Source organism: Rhinoderma darwinii, chromosome 1 (genome assembly GCF_050947455.1).
Source record: "Rhinoderma darwinii isolate aRhiDar2 chromosome 1, aRhiDar2.hap1, whole genome shotgun sequence".
Lineage (NCBI taxonomy): Eukaryota > Metazoa > Chordata > Amphibia > Anura > Rhinodermatidae > Rhinoderma > Rhinoderma darwinii.
Window position 1 is genome coordinate 613,327,026 of NC_134687.1, and position 20,621 is coordinate 613,347,646.

General features: G+C 38.1%; 1 protein-coding gene across 3 annotated transcripts in view; it reads right to left on the minus strand.

Moving 5' to 3' along the window:
* DCC (DCC netrin 1 receptor) overlaps positions 1–20,621 on the minus strand; it is a 735,384-nt gene that overhangs the window by 65,231 nt on the left and 649,532 nt on the right. For all 3 annotated transcript variants that reach the window (XM_075841459.1, XM_075841451.1, XM_075841442.1), the window contains exons 16-20: positions 17,471–17,566; positions 14,123–14,361; positions 13,608–13,746; positions 11,615–11,722; positions 9,084–9,278 (exon numbers count right to left, since the gene is read on the minus strand). In XM_075841459.1, the coding sequence (XP_075697574.1) occupies positions 9,084–9,278; positions 11,615–11,722; positions 13,608–13,746; positions 14,123–14,361; positions 17,471–17,566 (777 nt within the window). The remainder of the gene's footprint in view (positions 1–9,083; positions 9,279–11,614; positions 11,723–13,607; positions 13,747–14,122; positions 14,362–17,470; positions 17,567–20,621) is intronic.

Sequence of the window (20,621 nt, forward strand, 5' to 3'; positions counted from 1 at the left end):
GCCAATAAGGAGCACCGACAGGGATAATTCGAAGGGCTCTATGACACCTTCAATGTAGGGAGCTGCGGGGCCACTATAAAGAAGTCTGTCATGGTGACCGATGCTCTTTACAAAAGACTCCACCAAACGTGAGAAAAGAAGAAGATATTCTATGCACAGTTCTTATGGATTCACATGAAATGTTGTGTTACTGGAGTATATAATGGTGCATAAGATCAAAGGAGAATCATATATACATCACAGGACTTTGTGCTGGTGTATACAGCGATATAGAAATCCCAGGTTCATAGATGACGACTTCTAAGAGTGATGGAGATGAAGAGTTTGTATAATAAGGGGCAATAAGTTCCTCGTCCTTCATCTTCACCAGGAACAGAGGGTTCTCAGTATTAGTAATGTAAAATGGGGAATTTCTTCTCACCACCTGAGTACAAGGCTGGAATGTAATATAGGTATTAACACATGAGGTACCAAGAAGATATTTTGTACTGTAAAGTACCATTTTGTGGTGAAGGATCAAGTGTTTTTATTCTATAATATAAAATGTTTTTTAAGTATTTTGTGCCATAGTATATTATCTTGTTTGTCATTATTTTGTTAACTAGACACATTTTGTGATTACAAAATGTATTTTGTACTACAAAATATACTGTTTACATTTTTCGTCATGTATTTTAATTTTTTTGTTAATTTATATGACTTATTGTCACTGAGGGATTCCCGTTATTTTTATTACGCAAAAATATTCTTCCAGAACGCTTTGCTTAAAAGGGTTGTCCACACACGGATAGGTCATCAGTATATGATTGGTGGGGGTCCTACATACCGATGACCTACAGTAACCTGTGGATAAGTCATCAGTTGTCCATGCCTGGACAACCCCTTTAGCCTTGTGCTGCAGACCCTTCTTTCTAGGGATTGTGGTCAGATCCCCAGCGATGAGATTTTGATGGCATATTCTTTGAGATTCCTTCAATGTCTGTGGTGAGAAATCTTTTAAGAGTGGATTCACAAGTAAAACACAATTTTCATAGCGCTAAAATCCACTGAGAAAATTGACACCATATATTGCTATGGGTAAAAAAAAAAATTCAACACATACATGGTTTACATTTCTACGCAGAATTTTTCCACTATGGAAATGTTTTTCCATAGCGTTTTCTGTATTTGTGTTGGGGATTTCGGTGTGAAATTTCATATTGAAGTCGATGATGAAATTCCGCATCCAAAATCCGCAAGCAAAAAAAACTGAACAAACACGCCACAAAAGCTGCAACAGTAATTCCTCTGCGTAATTTGCTGTGTAATTACTGGTGCGGACCTTGTGGCGTATTTTTACACAACGTGTGAATCCACCCTTAAAAAAGACTCTAAAAGTGAGATACCACTTCCTTATTTGCCAACGTGAGTGACAATATTGTTTCTCCACAAGATCAAGAAAATTCGATCAAATGTGAAATCTGTAACAGCCCCCCCCCCCCCCCCACCCATCTATCAATCAATTTAGACATTTATTGTACAGGTTTCTTCATACAGGGTAGAGGGACCTTTTTGACCCCCTTTAACCTTTACACCCACTGGATCCAATGTTCCTCTACAAACATAGAAGCTACTATGGGGTCCAACTACGGGGCTAAGGGCCAAACTAAGCACCTCTACTCAGAGGCCAGATGAAGTTACAGACAACTGTGGATGATGGGGGTCGGATATGAATGTAGATCCCTAGGAGACCGGGGAAAGGAGTGGAGACCGAAAAAATCATGCGCCCTTTATGCAGTGATGGAGCGGGGCACCATTATAAGCTTTGCAATGGGGCCCCATGGTTACCTGTTATGCCCCTGACTCTCTGTTCAATATATTTGAGCCACTGCTTAGTATAAAAGGGGAAACCCAATTCTCCATACGTAACAGAATTGCTGCAAGTTTTTTTGATTTACGGGCGAAAAAACTGCAGAGTGTTAGGGTATGTGCACACGTAGTGACCAAAAACGTCTGAAAATCCAGAGCTGTTTTCAAGGGAAAACAGACCCTGCTTTTCAGACGTTTTTTGACCAACTCGCATTTTTCGCTGCGTTTTTCACGCCGTTTTCGCTGCGTTTTTTACGTCCGTTTTTGGAGCTGTTTTCATTGGAGTCTATGAGAAAACAGCTCCAAAAACGTCCAAAGAAGTGTCCTGCACTTCTTTTGACGAGGCTGTATTTTTACGCGTCGTCGTTTGACAGCTGTCAAACGACGACGCGTAAATAACAGGTCGTCTGCACAGTACGTCAGCAAACCCATTCAAATGAATGGGCAGATGTTTGCCGACGTATTGTAGCCCTATTTTCAGACGTAAAACGAGGCATAATACACCTCGTTTACGTCTGAAAATAGGTCGTGTGAACCCAGCCTTAAAGTAGCAGCACGGTTGATCAGATTTTAACAAATCCCGTCCACATGCTGCGGAAAATTTCAATGCACAGATTGACCTGTGGTGCGGATTCTGTTATCCACAGCATGTAAATTTATGATGCGAAATGGTTGCGCATATGTTGCAAATTTTCCCCATTGAGTTCAATGAGGAAATAAAAATCTACAACAAATGCCAAATGTTGCCAATTTTCCTGCGGATAAGCTGCACATACCAGCAAAAACCGCAAGTGGGAAAACAAAGAAACCTATTTCTATTTTTAAAGAAAAAATACAATATATATATATATATATATATATATACACATACATACTCACCTCCCCTGGTGCTCCCATAGCGACTCCTTCCGTGCTCCCCCTGGCTGTTCTATGTGAAGCCCGCCTCCTGGCATGATGTTTCATCCCATGTGACCACTCCAGCCCAATAGTAAGGAACATGTCGCTACGGGCGCACCAGGGGAGGTGAGTAGGGTCTTTTTTTGTTTTAATTCTTTCTCATTTGCTGTTCTCTGTAGGTAAAGGCAGCTGAAAATCCACACCAAATTAAACACAGTTTGGTGCAGACTTCGGCCGGAATTCCCTGAGGAATCCGGGTCGGATGTACTGGGGATTTTTTTGCAGCAAATCCAACCGTAATGTGAACTTACCCTTTAGTTGCAGTACCTTTATGTGTTCTATAACAGCAAGGGAAAATAGAATGAATTCATTCCCCGTACACATCACCATGGGGTAGTTATGGGGGTGCAGCGGTAGCAGTCACACCTGGGCCTTGGTGACTAAGGGGACCCAAAGCCCTCTTTGCCACATAAGAGACCAGTATTATAAACGGCACCCGGCATGTGGGAGGCCCTGTTACAGATTTTGCTTTGGGGCCCAGGAGCTACAAGTTGAACTTCTGACGATACCCTCTTATCAGACTTATAGTATAATGATATAGTAAAGATATACAAATGTATCAATTCCACCATCACCTCCAACATCAGATACAGATGATACAAAACTACAGATGTGTCGTCCATGTTTATGTTCCCGTATGCCACCTAAAATCTGTGGCACCAAACCAGCCCTTGTGTAGGACAATAATGAAATGTAGTTGCACATTACCGAGCATTAGGTGGCGCTATACAATTAAAAATACTTCTCTGTTTTTTAGGCCATCAAATTGCAATTTTTGCCTTGTGATAAATAAAACGCATCTAATATGCAATGAAATTACTTTCTATTAATCACATCTCTGTGTAGCAATGCTAAAGTTGAGATTTTAATTTAACCGTGCCTTCATTTTTATGGAGTAGCCCATTTAGGTCTATTACAATCAACTCATCCTTGATTGTCTTTTTGTCTGTTTGCATTTTCTTTAACCCTTCTATAGCCACATCAGGAGTCTCAAGCACACAGCAGCAGCTGCAGATATTGGGACCCGGCCGCTATATTTTACGCATTTCTAGATTTTGGGGCATTATAATCCTTACTAGTAACACAAGGAAAATGGCTGGCTTACCATGCTTCCTTGGCAAAATCAACAGATTGCCAGAAGTGCCCGGGAACCGGGGGATCAGCTGATTACGGCAAGAGACGCATTTTGAAAAGGGTTGTAGTTGTCTCCGATAATATAGATGTAGCCATCTTTATCTTGACTTTTAACACATTAAATACACAGTGGCATGATCCTTTATCTTGACTTTTTCAATGACTTTTCAATGGCTTTTGTTACATAGTTTGTACGGTTGAAAAAATACACATGTCCATCAAGTTCAACCAAGGGATGGGAAAGGGGAAGTAAAAAATTTCTACACATAGGAGCTAATATTTTTTTGTTCTAGGAAATTATCTAAGCCTTTTGTAAAGCCATCTACTGTCCCTGCTGTGACCAGCTCCTGCGGTAGGCTATTCCATAGATTCACAGTTCTCACAGTAAAGAAGGCTTGTCGCCTCTGCAGGTTGAACCTTTCTTTTTCCAGACAGCGGGAGCGCCCCCTTGTTTTTTGAGGGTGTTTTACATGGAACAGAATTTCACCATATTTTTTGTATGTGCCATTCATATATTTATATAAGTTAATCATGTCCCCCCTTAGTCGTCTTTTCTCAAGGCTAAATAGGTTTAGTTCTTTTAATCTTTCCTCATAACTTAGATTCTCCATGCCCCTTATTAGCTTCGTTGATCTTCTTTGTATTTTTTCCAATTCCAGGGCATCCTTTCTATGAACTGGAGCCCAGAACTGAACTGCATATTCTAGATGAGGCCTCACTAATGCTTTGTAAAGTGGTAATATTACATCCCTGTCCCGCCAGTCCATGCCTCTTTTGATACACGACAATATTTTGCTGGCCTTTGAAGCAGCTGATTGACACTGCATGCTGTTATTTAGTTTATGATTTACAAGTACACCCAGATCCTTCTCAACAAGTGACTCCCCCAGTGTAGCTCCCCCTAGGACATATGATGCATGCAGGTTGTTCGTACCCAGGTGCATAACTTTACATTTATCTACATTAAACTTCATTTGCCAAGTGGACGCTGCAGCAAGTTATTAGAGTCAAGATAAAGATGGCTACATCCGTACATCCGCTTTAAAGGGCCCATATTATATTACAATACAATTCCCAAATAGTAAGTACTATACAGCATTATATAATTCTTTAAGGGCCCCATATAAAACAGATACCCTGGGAAATTGCCAATTACTACGGCCCGGCTACGGGGTGCAAAGTCAAAGTGTGGTCGAAATTGGACTATAATGTGCAGTTATTTTTGACCTGGGGAGGGGTGCTGCTATACCTTAGGCCCCAATCTGATGTGTTGCCTAGTGGACATCTGTGGTACTGCACCTTATAAACAATATTTGCAGTCATGTACAGTACAATGTTACAATATACCGGCATCATTAATTACATGTATAATTTAAATGTTATTCATTTACATGTCTCTGTGGATAATATGAGAGGGCATTGACAAGCACGCTGTCTTTTTCATGTACGCTTTAAACTACAGAGACTCAGAGGGGGGTGAGTTCAATGAATGACTGCTCGGACCAGTTTAGTGTCTTATGGCTTCTTAGATCCATAACATTAAACTGCAGATTGTTGCTTGTAATATTTATTTATTAGCAAGCAGCACAAGCACCCTGACATTAGCATGGATTTCAAGACATGGCAAGGACTTCAAGGCGTCTTGGCACCTTAGATGTGGTGACAGGTCTCTCGAGATACAGGGTGATTGACTGTAATAAATTATTACATGCCACGTAGGGAATTACATCAAACATTCATGTCCGGGGTGAGCAGCAGTACATGCACCTAATGATGTTACATTGCTACTAAGCCATTTTCTTCTTCTTTAATAAATAGATTCTTGCTTTTATAATATTCTTTGGTTTAAATTCACGAAATTGATCATTATTGCATCCCAAAAGATGATTTTTTTATTACTATTTTTTCCTGAAAATAATTTTTAATCATAAAAATTAACATAGGTTATCAATGAGTCAGTTTTCTTCCCCAGCAAAAAAAGTCAAAGAATTGCTATTTGATCGATTCCCTAATAAAATGCTCTTGTTTAATAAAAATCTCCCACAAGTGTCGCCAGGGAAACTCAAGGATCCCATGGCTTCTTATGCTCTTTTTTAGCAGACTACAAACAGATTTATCTAGTCTAATGGAGTCCTGGAGCCGTACAGTGGGGGCAGTTCCCTCTGTAGTTCCACTTTGAAGTTTTAAAGGGGTAGTCAATCTCAGACGTATATGGCATATCCTCAGGATATTCCATAAATGTCTGATAGGTGCTGGTTTAAACTCTTTCTGGATAATGGGAGTCCCTCGACCCACGTCCACCTGATGGAGCAGCCACCGGATCTAGGCAGAGAATGGAGCATGTGGGTGGCTGGCTCCATTCACTTCAGTCGAACAAGATTGAGTCCTCTTATATATGTCTGAGAATTAAATAAACCTTTAACTTGCAGAAAATAATTAGGGAACTATTATAGAAGCGATTCTCTAGCTTAATATCATTATTCACTTTGCTTTTGTTAGCTGCAGAAGTGGTGAAAATCTGCTGCAAGGCTCCACTTGGAGAACCCAAATTTCCTAGTATCTCCTACCATCTATTAGCAGAAAGGGGGTTTTACATTGGATGATTATCAGGCAGACGAACGTTCATAGAACGCTCAATCCCGATAATTGCCCTGTGTAAAACAGGGCAGCGATCAGCAGATTAACGAGCAAACGCTCGATCATCTGCTGGTCGTATAGTTTAAAAAAGTTAAATATTATCGTTGTTGGCAGCACATCTCTCTGTGTAAACAGGGAGACGCACTGTCGACTTGATAATAATGGATGGGGAGAGCGATGGGAGTAACAACCGCTTGTCCCCATCCATATCTCCATGTGACAGGAGCAAATGAGCACCGATCAATGATGCCTTGTTGATCGGCACCCGCTGCACAGGCCAGAATCGGTCAGTGTAATAGGGCCTTAACTTATGACTAGTAATGAGTAAATTTCCTGAAATTTGTTTTGGTCTGAATAAATTTGTTGCGAATCGCAATTACCCCTATAGCCCTGTTATACTCTCTGATGTCTTCTAGGACTATATTCAATTGGGAAACAGTCCTAGAAGTCACCAAAGTGTCAAACAAGGCAATCAGAGCACATGCGATTTGACAAAAATAAAAAAAACATACAACCTACCCTGGTCTCCCATAGCCAAGCGTCCCTGCCGCCCGGTGAGATGATGTAACTGAACCTGCAGCTGTCGCTGCAGCCAATCACAAGCCGCAGCGACCACATGGGACAGCTACGTCATCTAATCTGTAGGCAGGGATACGTCGGGAGACTAGGGCAGGTGGTATGTTTTTGTTTTTTTTTAAATCTCCTCTTCTTCCCTTTTTTTTTTTTCAATAATCTTAAAAATTGTCACTTGCCAGCAGACGCCATTTTAACTACTAGTGTTCCGTGAACCCCAATAGTTTCAGATTTCGGCGAATCCAAAACTTTTACTAAATTCGGACCATCTCTATTTATGACTGTATCCTGTTGATGGAGCTCAAAGGAGGATTCAGTGAATTTCCTTTTTTGGCCCTATAGTGGACTCTAAATATTCTGCACTTTTCATTGGATCAGAGCAATGGCCCATCTCCTTCCCTAAATATTAATTAACCTTAAATAGTTTTTCTGGTTTGGAAAACCCATGTTCAAATATCATATTAGGGCATTCTGAGGAAACGGAGGAGGGGGTCCTGTTCCAACATCTATTAGCTAGAAAAGATTGTCTCACGCTCTGGAAGACCCAGCATGTCCGTGCATTACATGGACAGTCCATCGATTTCAGTGGGGAGTGATAAGCCCCGGCTTATCTTAATGATGTATCATCTTATGTACTAATTGTCTGTAACATCTTAAATGTTGTGCTCTTGTCTAAGTCATTCATTTGTAAACCTGCCTGAAGAAGGAGCCTGTGTGCTCTGAAACCTTGCATACATAATTTTTCTGCCATTTTTAGCTAATAAAGATATCATACCTACAATACTTTGTCTTTTTTGACCAAAAAGTTTTTAACATTGCATAAGTGGGAAGTGTGTAATGCTTTGTTTATCCTGTGAGGGCACTGCAGGGAAATGCCTCTGCAAATTATAGCTCGGTGCCAGCAACAAATCATCCTGTAATAAGTTTGTAATTTGGGGACCAATGAAGAACATACCATAGAGGCAGACCATGCGGTTGCTATGGAGCCTTTGAAGAGAGGAGGCCCAGATGTGGTGGGTCCTATTCCCCTTGTTATTACATGGCAGGAACCAATGCAGGAATCCCCTCTCCAGTGGAACTAAATTGTTAGGGGAAAGCGGGTGGAGGGGAAACAAACACGATGCCCTTCTGTCCTGGGTGGCAAAACCTTGCACCATAATGGGGGCCCAGTTTGATCTTTGCTATGGGCCCCCTCTTTTTCATCTACACCACTGCTAATACCCTACTAAGAATCCCTCCAAGTATGCTATCATGTTGCACTTACAGTTACAATTGTTATACGCGCATGCAGATGCAGTGTATCGCATGCATATAATCACAATGGAAATGGCTACCATTTGAATGTAAAACATATTTATCACCATAATGGACACTAACTTCTCCAATAAAGGGTCCCCTAGCTGCAAATATGTCCACAACTTGTAAACTAAAGGCCCTGTTACATGGGCCAATTATCAGACAAACGAGCTTTCGCAGAAGGCTCGTTCCCGATTATTGCCCTGAGTAAACAGGGCAACGATCAGCTCGTTCATTGGCTTATTGTATAATTTTAACAGCCAAAATTATTATTGTTGTCGGCAGCACATCTCCCTGGGTAAACTGGGAGACGTGCTTAAGACATGATAGAAATGTATGGGGACGAGCGCTCGTAATAAAGAGCGCCCGTCTCCATACATAGCTCCTTGTGAAAGGAGCAAACAAGCGCCAATCATTGAGCTGTATCGTCGTCTGCCGTGTAACAGGACCCTTCATGTTCTGCATATGACTTGTCAATTTGCCTAGGCAAATAAGGCATCAGAGTTATCTACAGAAAAGTTTACTTTTGAATTTGCAAAGTTTCTGAGTTTATCCACCATGACAATACATCTTACTGCCTCTCCCCGGTGACTCATATAAATAGTTAAATAAAAAAAATGAATTAAAAAGAATCTCACCTTTGGGCGTTCTGAAAGGAATTGGGTCGGAGAGGGGCCCCAATCCTTTGGCATTACGAGCCTGTATTCGGAAATAATAAGCCGTATCTAGGTTGAGGTCGAGGATCTCATGAGTGAGTCTGTCACCGCTGATTGTCTCCATTACCCAGTCATCTATCTGGAGGTTTTTATCCAAGGTATAAAACAGGATATATGCTAAAAACACACACAAAAATATATATTGTGACAGCTTTAGGGAAACATTTTAAGCCATGATGAATTATTAATGACCCCGGGTCCTGCATTATGTATTTGTAGCCACAGTATCAACATCATAACGCATTATTCTTTCAATGTGGTAAGTGCCAGCTTCCGTCACTTCTAATTATGATGAACCATGCCGTTTGTAACCTTGTTGTACATCTTTCTGGATTTTTCATTTGACGGTTTTCTTTCCCGAAACTAAAAGCCTAAATTACAGCCGAGCTTCTGCCAGTCAAAATAGGTGACTGTGTTATCATTGTATTTATAGCACACCTCTGGCATTTCAAGTAGTTTCAACCATACAAACTGTTTTACCATTAAAGATAAATTCTATCATCTCCATCTCTGCTGTGTTGTTGAATACAATCTATTGTTCCCAGCTATCAGCTATTCGGGGGGCTTCTTCAATGAGATTGCTGACATAGTCTCCATAAACATGTCTGCCCGATGACATCACTATTTTCTCACATATCCTTAGCCTCCTATGAATGTTATTAGTAGAACTTTTGGAGATTATTACAGTCTTCCTCACTGATATATCTCAATTGTGTTTTGTTTAGAAGGGTTTTGGGGAGCAGGAGTTGTATCCCTTGAATGTTGGGCCTTTGTTCCTAGATCGAAAATGTTCTGCTGCTCTATGGCAGTGGTCTCCAACCTGTGGCTCTCTAGCTTTTTAGAAACTACCACTTCCAGCAGCTAGAGAGCCAAAGGTTGGGGAGCACAACACTACAAGATGGGACAGAGGGGTATTCCAGAATTTACCCAAGGGTAAAAAAAAATTAATGGTAGTTCCCCAAATATTAGATACTATAGGTAGATCATATCTTCACCAGTTCTTCACCATTGGGAGGGTGTTCACATCTTTCTAGGATGCTTGGTTGGTCCCAACAGTTCTTTCCCCTAATATCACAAATGATGCTGTGTTTAAAGCTGGGGCCACAATATATAATCCTATGGGTTCTCCATAAACAATATAGGTAGGTGCGTGCCTAGATGTAGGATAGCCCTCAAGGGTTTCCAGGGGAGACCACAGTGGAGATGGGGGAGAAGAGATGCAATTAAATATTATCAATGGATAATAGGAAAGGTGCAGAGACAGGTGAGTTTGTGATCAACTTTTTGGGATATACTAATAGGTACAACAAGTCTGTGGCCAGATACTCGGATCACCGGGTCCACGATGCCGAGTGTCTGCAGGGGTTACTTAAGCTGAAAGCACAGTAGGAGCACAGTAGCAGCATAAGGAACCCCCATAAACATTATGGAGGATATATAGTTGGTTGTAAGACCGGATCAACTACCAGCAAAACTTCCACAACAGAACCATCTATTCCAGATTGTCTTCTCCGAACATGAAATGAGTATTTCACTGCCTTATAATAAATTCTACTGAAAACTCTATTGAAAACACAATTAAACAGCTGTTTGTATTGTTGGATAAATATCTCCCGGTGCCCACAAGGCGATCCATTGTTACACTTTTCCAAGATTCTCACTCTAGCAAAAAACATATTTGTTAACGCTTGATAATAGCCAATGCTCTGCAATTTTCCCCAGACATATGTTTATGTATTATGAGATTATGTGGTGTTTGATTAAAGCGTTCTTGTAGCACAGTGTGACAACAATATGCCGTTTTTTTATCTCATTTATTACCTAGTACTGAGTCACACGGTCTCTGTGTGCTGCCGTACAGGTGCCGTATGTACGGAGATATTTTTTCTTATATCTACATAAATACAGCATCCGATGGCACCGCCGATGGTGCATGCTACAAAGTTTTTTCTGTTTAATTCATACCTCTGTAAATCAGAGGATTTTCAGTAGAGGCCCTATGCACCTCTATGGAAACCCTATTATGGCTACGTGCAAAATGAGCCCTGAACATTAGATTAAAGGGTCTGTCCAAGATTAGAAATATTTTTATTTTTTTTAAACAGCTCCACTTTTGTTAATGGGTTGTGTCTGGTATTGCAGCGAAGACTGAGTTGCAATACCAGATGCAACCATGGACAAGAGTGGCACTGTTTTGTTTATATAGGCAGATACGATGTAGATAAGGACCTTACTATGCATAAATCTTAAGACATTTATTGACTTAGGACACGAGGTAAATTATAGTCCTCAACATATCCTAGATTTCTGTTAAAAAAATAACAAGTTCCGACATGCAATCATCAAGTTCTTTATCGGTCTAAACAATGCAATCAAAAATTGCTAACAAGAAGAGAAAGTTAAACAGTGAAACATGTGGTTACCAAAAAAAAAGTGCAGAACAAGCAAATTACCAGTAATCTTGCCGTTGGCTTCAAATGGAGGCTGCCAGCTGACTGTAACAGCTCGAGGCTTCCTTTCCCTTGTGATGACTGTTAAATCCTTCGGGGCAGATGTTGGAGCTTAAATTGTGTAAAAAAAAAAAAGAGAAACACTTGGCTAAGATCGAGGTGTAAATTAACAGTACGACATTCAAGGTGCTGATAGGAAGCATTATCCGAGCAGAGGCAGGAGACGTAATGATCAGGAGGTTCACACATCTAATTATGACATCCTGACACGTTCTTGCCCCAGAGTTTGGTTTTAATATATTAGGAATGAAACTCTGCCATAAAAAGAAGTGATACTGTCTACCCAGTAAAGAAAACATCTATCTATCTATCTATCTATCTATCTATCTATCTATCTATCTATCTATCTATCTATCTAATATCTATCTATCTCCTATCTATCTATCTATCTCATATCTATCTATCTATCTATCTATCTCATATCTATCTATCTATCTATCTATCTATCTCATATCTATCTCATATCTATCTATCTATCTATCTATCTATCTATCTATCTATCTCATATCTATCTATCTCATATCTATCTATCTCATATCTATCTATCTATCTATCTATCTATCTATCTATCTATCTATCTATCTATCTCATATCTATCTATCTATCTATCTATCTCATATCTATCTATCTATCTATCTATCTCTCTCATATCTATCTAATCTATCTATCTATCTATCTATCTATCTATCTATCTATCTATCTATCTATCTCATATCTATCTATCTATCTCATATCTATCTATCTATCTCATATCTATCTATCTATCTCATATCTATCTATCTATCTCATATCTATCTATCTATCTATCTATCTATCTCATATCTATCTATCTATCTCATATCTATCTATCTATCTCATATCTATCTATCTATCTATCTCATATCTATCTATCTATCTATCTCATATCTATCTATCTATCTATCTATCTATCTATCTATCTATCTATCTATCTATCTCATATCTATCTATCTATCTATCTCATATCTATCTATCTATCTATCTCATATCTATCTATCTCATATCTATCTATCTCATATCTATCTATCTATCTATCTATCTATCTATCTATCTATCTATCTCATATCTATCTATCTATCTATCTCATATCTATCTATCTATCTATCTATCTATCTATCTATCTATCTATTTGAGTATATTATTCCTTATATTTCTCAATTTAGCAGCTGAAGAAGCTCTTTCTGAAGAGGAAGTCAGAGAGTCATGTCATTCATGGATTAATGGGGTTCCCAGGGACAATAATATTAATAGCCTATCCTCTGGATGGGTCATCAATGGTTGGTCGGCGGTGATCTGACCGCCGGGAGCCCCACCGATCAATATAGGGGGCGCGGAGCAGTCTCTTGAATTTAACAGGCTGCACTACTAGGCAAGCCATTGTGCCTATGTTAACAATGAAGCCCCTCTGAGGTTGGATCTCCACCGATCAAATATTGATGGCCTAAACTAAAGCACCCAGGACACATGCGCGCCATTCTACCTATAATTTAATTATACACATATATTTTGAAATGGGTGATGCAACTGGAATATGATTCTAGGCTTTTTCACCTTGATTGACAAGTATTCTACAGCTTCTTCAGTTAACCTCAACTTTGGTACAGCCGAATGCCATGGTTACATTGGGTTGCACAAAAAGTACAACTGAAATTCTGCGATGGATGGTATTATCATGCGGTGCATACAGGGTTATTGTCTAGCACTGGCCATAAAGTCTTGATAAATCTATTATAAATGTATTTTTCCATAAGTTATCCTCATGTGAAGATTAGTGAGTATGAGCCCCAACACATGTTATATGAAAATAGTCTAGCATTTGAGATTGGTCATACTTAGTTTGGAGACCAGCACAGACAGAGAAAAGGTCTAGAAAATAGATTTTATTTAATTGATTTTAGCCTTATTATTCCCCCATTACCTGTTTCGTAAGTAGTAGCATGAGCCGTCATACTCCACGTACTCGACCTTCTGCCTTTTGTGACCATCACTGAAAACTCATACATGGTATTTGGTTTCAGGCCAGTAACCGTATGGCTTAAAGATGTTGTATCAGCAGACTTGTATAAAAAAAACAAAAAAACATAAATTACAACATCGCAGTTCTTACGATATTTAGGTTCCAGGTTGTCTTTAAAGGGGCTGTCTACTTTAGAAATAGTCTTTTTTATAAAGAGTTCCCTGATACTAAGCTGATCACAGGTTGTCCTGGCACTGGAGCCCTCAGCGAACAGCTGTCGTCTGCATCATCTTCATTGGGCACCATTACATGTACTTGTTCTTTGAAACCAATCTCTACCCTGGCCAATAGATGGGGGCCACAAATGATGGATCACCATCTATTAACTCACAATGCCCTAATAGAGTGATTCAAAATGAACCCGACAACCCCTTTAATGATACCATTATTTAGAAATTCTTCTTAACACAATTTACCTTGTATTTGGAGCTGGATGAGTAGCTTGTTCTCCATCGTATTGTATAGAAACGAACTTCTGTTGTCTTTTGGTTCTTTTGGACAGAGTTGTCTGCCCAGCTGACTCTCACAGCATCATGCGTTAAAGAAACTGCCTGAACACCTACTGGTGGGAGCATGGGGGTGGACATTTCTGGGACTGAGGTAGGAAAATCATCAATAAAAGGATAAAACTCAATTTCTGAGGGATCCAAAGGGTCTGGTAATCATGCAGTAAATCATATATTAAATAATAAATAATTAAAAAAATGAAAATAATAAAATAATTATAATTAAAATATATTTACACAGCAAAGGAAAATACAATGGGTAAAATACAAAATAATGGTAAGGGTGAGAATGGTGTGAGAGAAATAGAGAAAAATAAATGGCAATTAATTATCATTTATATGTTTTGTGTGCAGTTAAAATATATTAAATTATACAGTTTTTGCACTTTTAATAATTGTATTCTGTCATTAATAAAAAAATTAAAAATAATTCTACACAATTAATATGTTGGAAGATGTAAGCTTAAGATAAAATGTAAAAAAATAAATAAGAGCAATTGGAAAAAAATAGGGGGATGTTAAAAATAGAAATACATATTTGCTGAATATTGACATTTTCTCAAACCCCACACATTATATTAATACATGCTGTATGAGAAGGGAAAACATCAATCCCCTAATACTTAATGTGACTCCCTGGGGAATGTTGGCAGCAGAAAATCACACTTTTGTATTGACTTAAGACATGTCCTTGACTTCTTCGCTGTAACAGATTACTTCTTTACATGTTTCCATAGGGGTAGTAATCAATTATATAATAATGAAAATGCACGCAGTCAATTAATTGTAGACACCTTGAAAGTTCAATTATATTTTAATAAACATTAAAGTGGTATGGAAATAAACTTGTTATATACCCAAACTATATTTCTTCTTTCTTCAAAAATATTTTTGCTTTCAAATGTTGAATAATAATAATGTGATTTATTATTTTCTGTATTATTATTTTATATATTATTGTTGTTTTTTTAATTATTATTTTACTATTATTTTATTTATGGATTATTATTATTAGTATTATTATTATGATTATTTTTAATAATCATAATAATAATATCATTATTATCCTCATTGTTATCAGCATCAACATTAGATTTGGAAAATGGTTTGAGTGACAGGGTGGTCTACAATTCGCCATAAAACAACAGCATTACTGCGACCAGCGTGTGACTTAAAGGTTTCCCTATAAGGAAAAAGTTGCAGAGAACTTGAGAATTCCGACCATGTTGAAATTCTTAAAAAAGTCATGCAGTTTTTCCCCACATTGATGCTGCGCGGGAGTCATGGTAATACCGTGGGTTTTATTGCCACTCACAGCCACAATGGAATCAACAAATCACCGGCTTCTCACACCCCCCGGCAAACAGCTGATTTTGCCGGGGAACATTGCCATTTGATATATACAGTATCTACCCTGTAGGAATTATGGCCACCAATTCCAACAAAGCGAGATTCCCCTTTTCTTAGCCACTTTACACTTTGGCTCATAGAGGGGGGATCCAAGCGGGCATGTCTATTAGCCCTACTGGAGTTATATGGACAGGTGTTGGCTTTGAGACAAGACCTTTTTCATTGTATTTAGAAAGACAAAGAGGAACTACATCTACAGAAAATAAAAAAAACAACAACATTCTTTTTCTTGACTACTATAAAACTAATATATAACTAACTATAGCACAAGTTTAAGTAACGATAAGGTGAACCAATCTTAAACTTTAATGATAATTATAACTAAACTGGAGTGGCAAGTGTTCCACTTAGAAAGCCAGACATTAACTTATAGGCCTTGTGACTATCTATTCAATGTATAAATGTAAAAAAAACCAGTTAAAATAATAATATAAAAAAGTAGGAAAACATATATAACAAGCTAATATGTCAAAATTGTTGTGACCCAAATAAAAGATCTAATTTTATTTAGCCGGTCTTGTCTTGTTTATCACACAGATTGAGCAAATGTATCTGTGTTGATTTTCACTTTATAATATTTCTTAGAAAAAGTTTTCAGAAAATAAGTTATATATGTATATGTATATATATATATATATATATATATATATATATATATATATATATATATATATATATATATATATATATATATATTATACAATTTTACAATAAAAAATAAATTGCGAATTCATTCAACCCAGATGAAAGGACAGTGGACAAGTGAAATAAAGTCAACTTCCTTGCCTATTTCTTTTGGGAATACTTAATAAAAAAAATTGTATTTGATTGGAATATTATACGGGGGTTCCTTTTAGGCTACTTGTATGTCTTAGGACTTTTATGCTCTCATTGACATACACCTTATGCTAGAGAGGAACGGCGTAAGAATATTCCATCAAATAAAGGCCCAAGGAGTACACACATTTAACTACGTCACCCTAGATTACGCAGATTTGTTAAGAAAATAAATTATATATATATATATATATATATATATATATATATATATATATGAGAAAAAAAAACTAATAATAATAATACATGAATAGAAAAATTGTCCAACAACCATTTTTAGACTTTAACTTAATTTTCTCTATACCAATATCATAAAAATTGTGATATTTTTTTTATACTTTGCCGAGTAAATTATGGGATGGCAAGTGAATTACTGTAATACAGAAATGTTTTTTGTATAATAACATCTATTCTATTAAAGCTCTGAAGAAAAATACATTATAAAATAGAATATGCCTTTTATTAGGCCTAAGGAAACTTATAGAAATTGCAAAAAAAATTAAACAAAAGCTATAATTAGATAATACAACATTTTCACCATCACGCAAGATATTTTTTTTTTTGTTCAATACAATTAAAAGAATTTATAAATAATCAAATTTTATTCAAAATGGGGAAAAATTTATATATCTTAATTAATTAACTTTATGCAATTCAGATAAAAATTCCATAAATGTAAAGACATTTTCTGTGCTTTGTAAATATTAAAATATATTGTATAACCACAGAAAACATTTCTTGGAATCTGATTTAAAAGCTTGTTGCTTTGTGTTACTACATACAGTAGGTCTATTAAATATGCTGTTATTCCATTTTCCTGTACTTTCTTGACTGTGATAAGAGCAGTACATTAATGAACAAGAATTATACTGCATTAAGCTGTGTTAATTTCTCTTCACTTATCTGTTTATTTTATGAAATTTCTGTATAAGCTTCTGGAAAAAATAAACATAGGAACAAAAACGGAAAGATAACAAATCAAAGGAAAAGCTTTTTTTTTTTTCTACCTACCAGTTTGAGATCGAGTTGTGGCACTTTCATATAGAGGGACCCCTTCTCCAGCGTTATTAAAAGCTTTTAGGGAAATTACATAATGGGAGCTTGGTTCTGAAACAAACAAACAAAAATAAATTAAATATGAAAAGAGAGTGGTTATAGGATGAGTCAGGAAAGTACTGCGAAATGTCATATTTCTTTATCTATGTTTAATTTCAAAACTTAAATGAGGAATAATAATTATAATGTTCAAGATAATCCTTTTTTTTATCAACCTTTATAGCAGCTACTTGACACTGAGTACTACAACATTAATTTCCACCCAGAGGAAAAGGAAATAGTATTTTATGGTAAAATATATTACTCCTTTTTATGCAATTTACATATACGCATCATTATTCCAGACTTCTTAGCAGGATGGATTAGCAGCAAATATTCCCTATAAAAACAGAAACTATTGAGGGAAGATGAGGTCAACTGATACGGAATTATAAGGTTGTTATTGCTAAGATGAAGATAATCTTAAAAATGCACATCTTAATGCTGGTTTTACAATGCAGTTGGAATTAAACAAGCAGATTCTGCAAAGGTCATTAATCTGCAGATTAAACGATGAGAATCTGGAGCACACAAGTTCATAGGTGAAGACATTCAGTTTCTATGTATTGTTCTTTCAGACACATATACATACTTATATATGCAATAATGTAGCAGTGGATACAAAATGGCCAGAAAGGATGGAGTTAAAGTTACAGTTTGTGCCATCCTAGGAAAATGAAAAACGACACCACCCTTTTTTTTTAGAAATAATAATAATAATAATAATAATAATCATAATCTTTCTTTATAGAAGCTCCAATATATTCTGCAGCATATTACAATTAGGCAATTAGGTAAGCAGCAACCAAGTAAGATGATAAGTAAAACAAAAGGAGAAAGATCCTTGCCCATAAGAGCTTACAATCTACAGGAGAGAGGTCCTTGCCCAAAGAGCTTATACTCTATTGAAGAGAGGTCCCTGACCATAAGAGCTTACACTTTACAGGTGAAAGTCCCCTGCCAATAAGAGCTTATACTCTATAGGGTAAAGGTCCCTGCTCATAAGAGCGTACACTCTACAGGAGTTACGTGCTCATAAAAGCTTACACTCTACAGCAGAGAGGTCCCTGCCCACAAGAGCTTACACTCTACAGGAGAGAGGTTCCTGACCATAAGAGCTTACACTTTACAGCAGAGAGGTCCCTGCCCATAAGAGATTATACTAGACAGGAGAGAGGTCCCTGCTTATTAGAGCTTACAATGTACAGGAGAGAGGACCGTTAATAAAAAAAAATACACTCTACAGGACAGAGGACCCTTCCCTCAAGAGCTTACAATCTATTGGAGAGATGTCCCTTCTCATAAGAGCTTACACTCTACAGGAGAGATTCACTGCTCATAAGAGCTTACAATCTACAGGATAGAGGTCCCTGTTCATAAAAAATTACACTCTACAGGAGAGAGGACACTTCCCATAAGAGCTTACATTCTACAGGCGTGTGGTCCCTGGCCATAAGAGCTTAGACTCTACAGGAGAGAGGTCCCTGCCCATAAGAGATTACACTCTACAGGAGAGAGGTCCCTGCCCATAAGAGCTTACACTCTACATGAGAGAGGTCCCTGCCAATAAGAGCTTATACTCTACGGGAGAGAGGTCCCTGCTCATTAGAACTTATACTCTATAGGGGAGAGGTCCCTGCCCATAAGGGCTTACACTCTACAGGAGAGAGGTCCCTGCCCATAAGAGCTGACACTCTACATGAGAGAGGGCTCTGCCCATAAGAGCTTACACTCTGCAGGAGAGAAGTCCCTGCTCATAAGAACTTACACTCTACAGAAGAAAGGTCCCTGCACATAAGTGCTTACATTCTACCGGAGAGAGATCCCTGCCCATAAGAGGTAACAATCAACAGGAAAGAGGTCCCTTCCCATAAGAGCTTACACTCGACAGGAGGCAGGTGCCTGCCCATTAGAGCTTACACTCTACCGAAAAAGGGTCCCTGCCCATAAGAGCTTACAATCTATAGGAGAGAGATCCCTGCTCATAAGAGCTTACACTTTACAGGAGATCTGTCCCTGCCCACAAGAGCTTACACTATACAGGAGAGAGGACCCTGCCCATAAGAGCTTACACTCTAAAGGAGAGAGGTTCCTGCCCATAAGAGCTTACACTCTACAGGAGATCGGTCCCTGCCCATAAGAGCCTACACTATACAGGAGAGAGGACCCTGCCCATAAGAGCTTACACTCTAAAGGAGGGAGGACCTGCCACTTTTGTTAACAAGGGAAATATAGAAGCACCATGAACCCATCACCCAGGCAGTATCTGAACCAACAGGAATATAAAGTACAGAGTGATGCATTCTGGGGAGCTAGTTGACAAACAAGGAGGTGTGGAAATATCTGTGGCCAGGTCAGGTTGTGTATGGGCCGTGGACAATGTGACATAGCCCTCCTTGAAAAAATGAGTTACAGTATCAAGGCATACTTAAAACTGGGACTGTTATGAGCAAGTATAAGGGTTGATGGCAGTGAGTTCCACAGGATGGGTGCAGCACAGAAGAAGTCCTGAAGACAGCAGTAAGAGGATGTAATAAGGGAGGATGAGAGTGATCAGTGATACGACATACTTTATACTTATAAATTAAGCAATACATAAAAACATACTTGTTATTTCCGAATTACATGTTAAAGGACACCTCGCGCAAAAATAATACTGAGAAAGTGGGGCATGACAGAGGGATTCGATCTCTGGTTTCTTAGGACTCCCTGTATCCTGCATTGCCCCTACAACTTTGCACTAGGCCTAACAAAATGAACAGATGTAGCAAACATCCCAATGACAAATCACATGTCCTATTAGCTAGCCACAGTTAGGTCATCCGTAAGATGACATTTAGATCAGCAGCAAGTAGAAGCGGTATATTTGCTTATTATCTTCTCAATATCTAAGTGATCTAGAGATTCAATATGTGATGTCCCTTGTATAGTAATTCCATCCATTTCCTACCGACCAATCTGCACCATGAGGAAATAAGGTAATGAATTCTCCTAGCCCAGGTGGACAACCACGTTAGTTCATACGCACACTGCAAAGCCATATGCATTAGGCCTGAAGACTGTCACA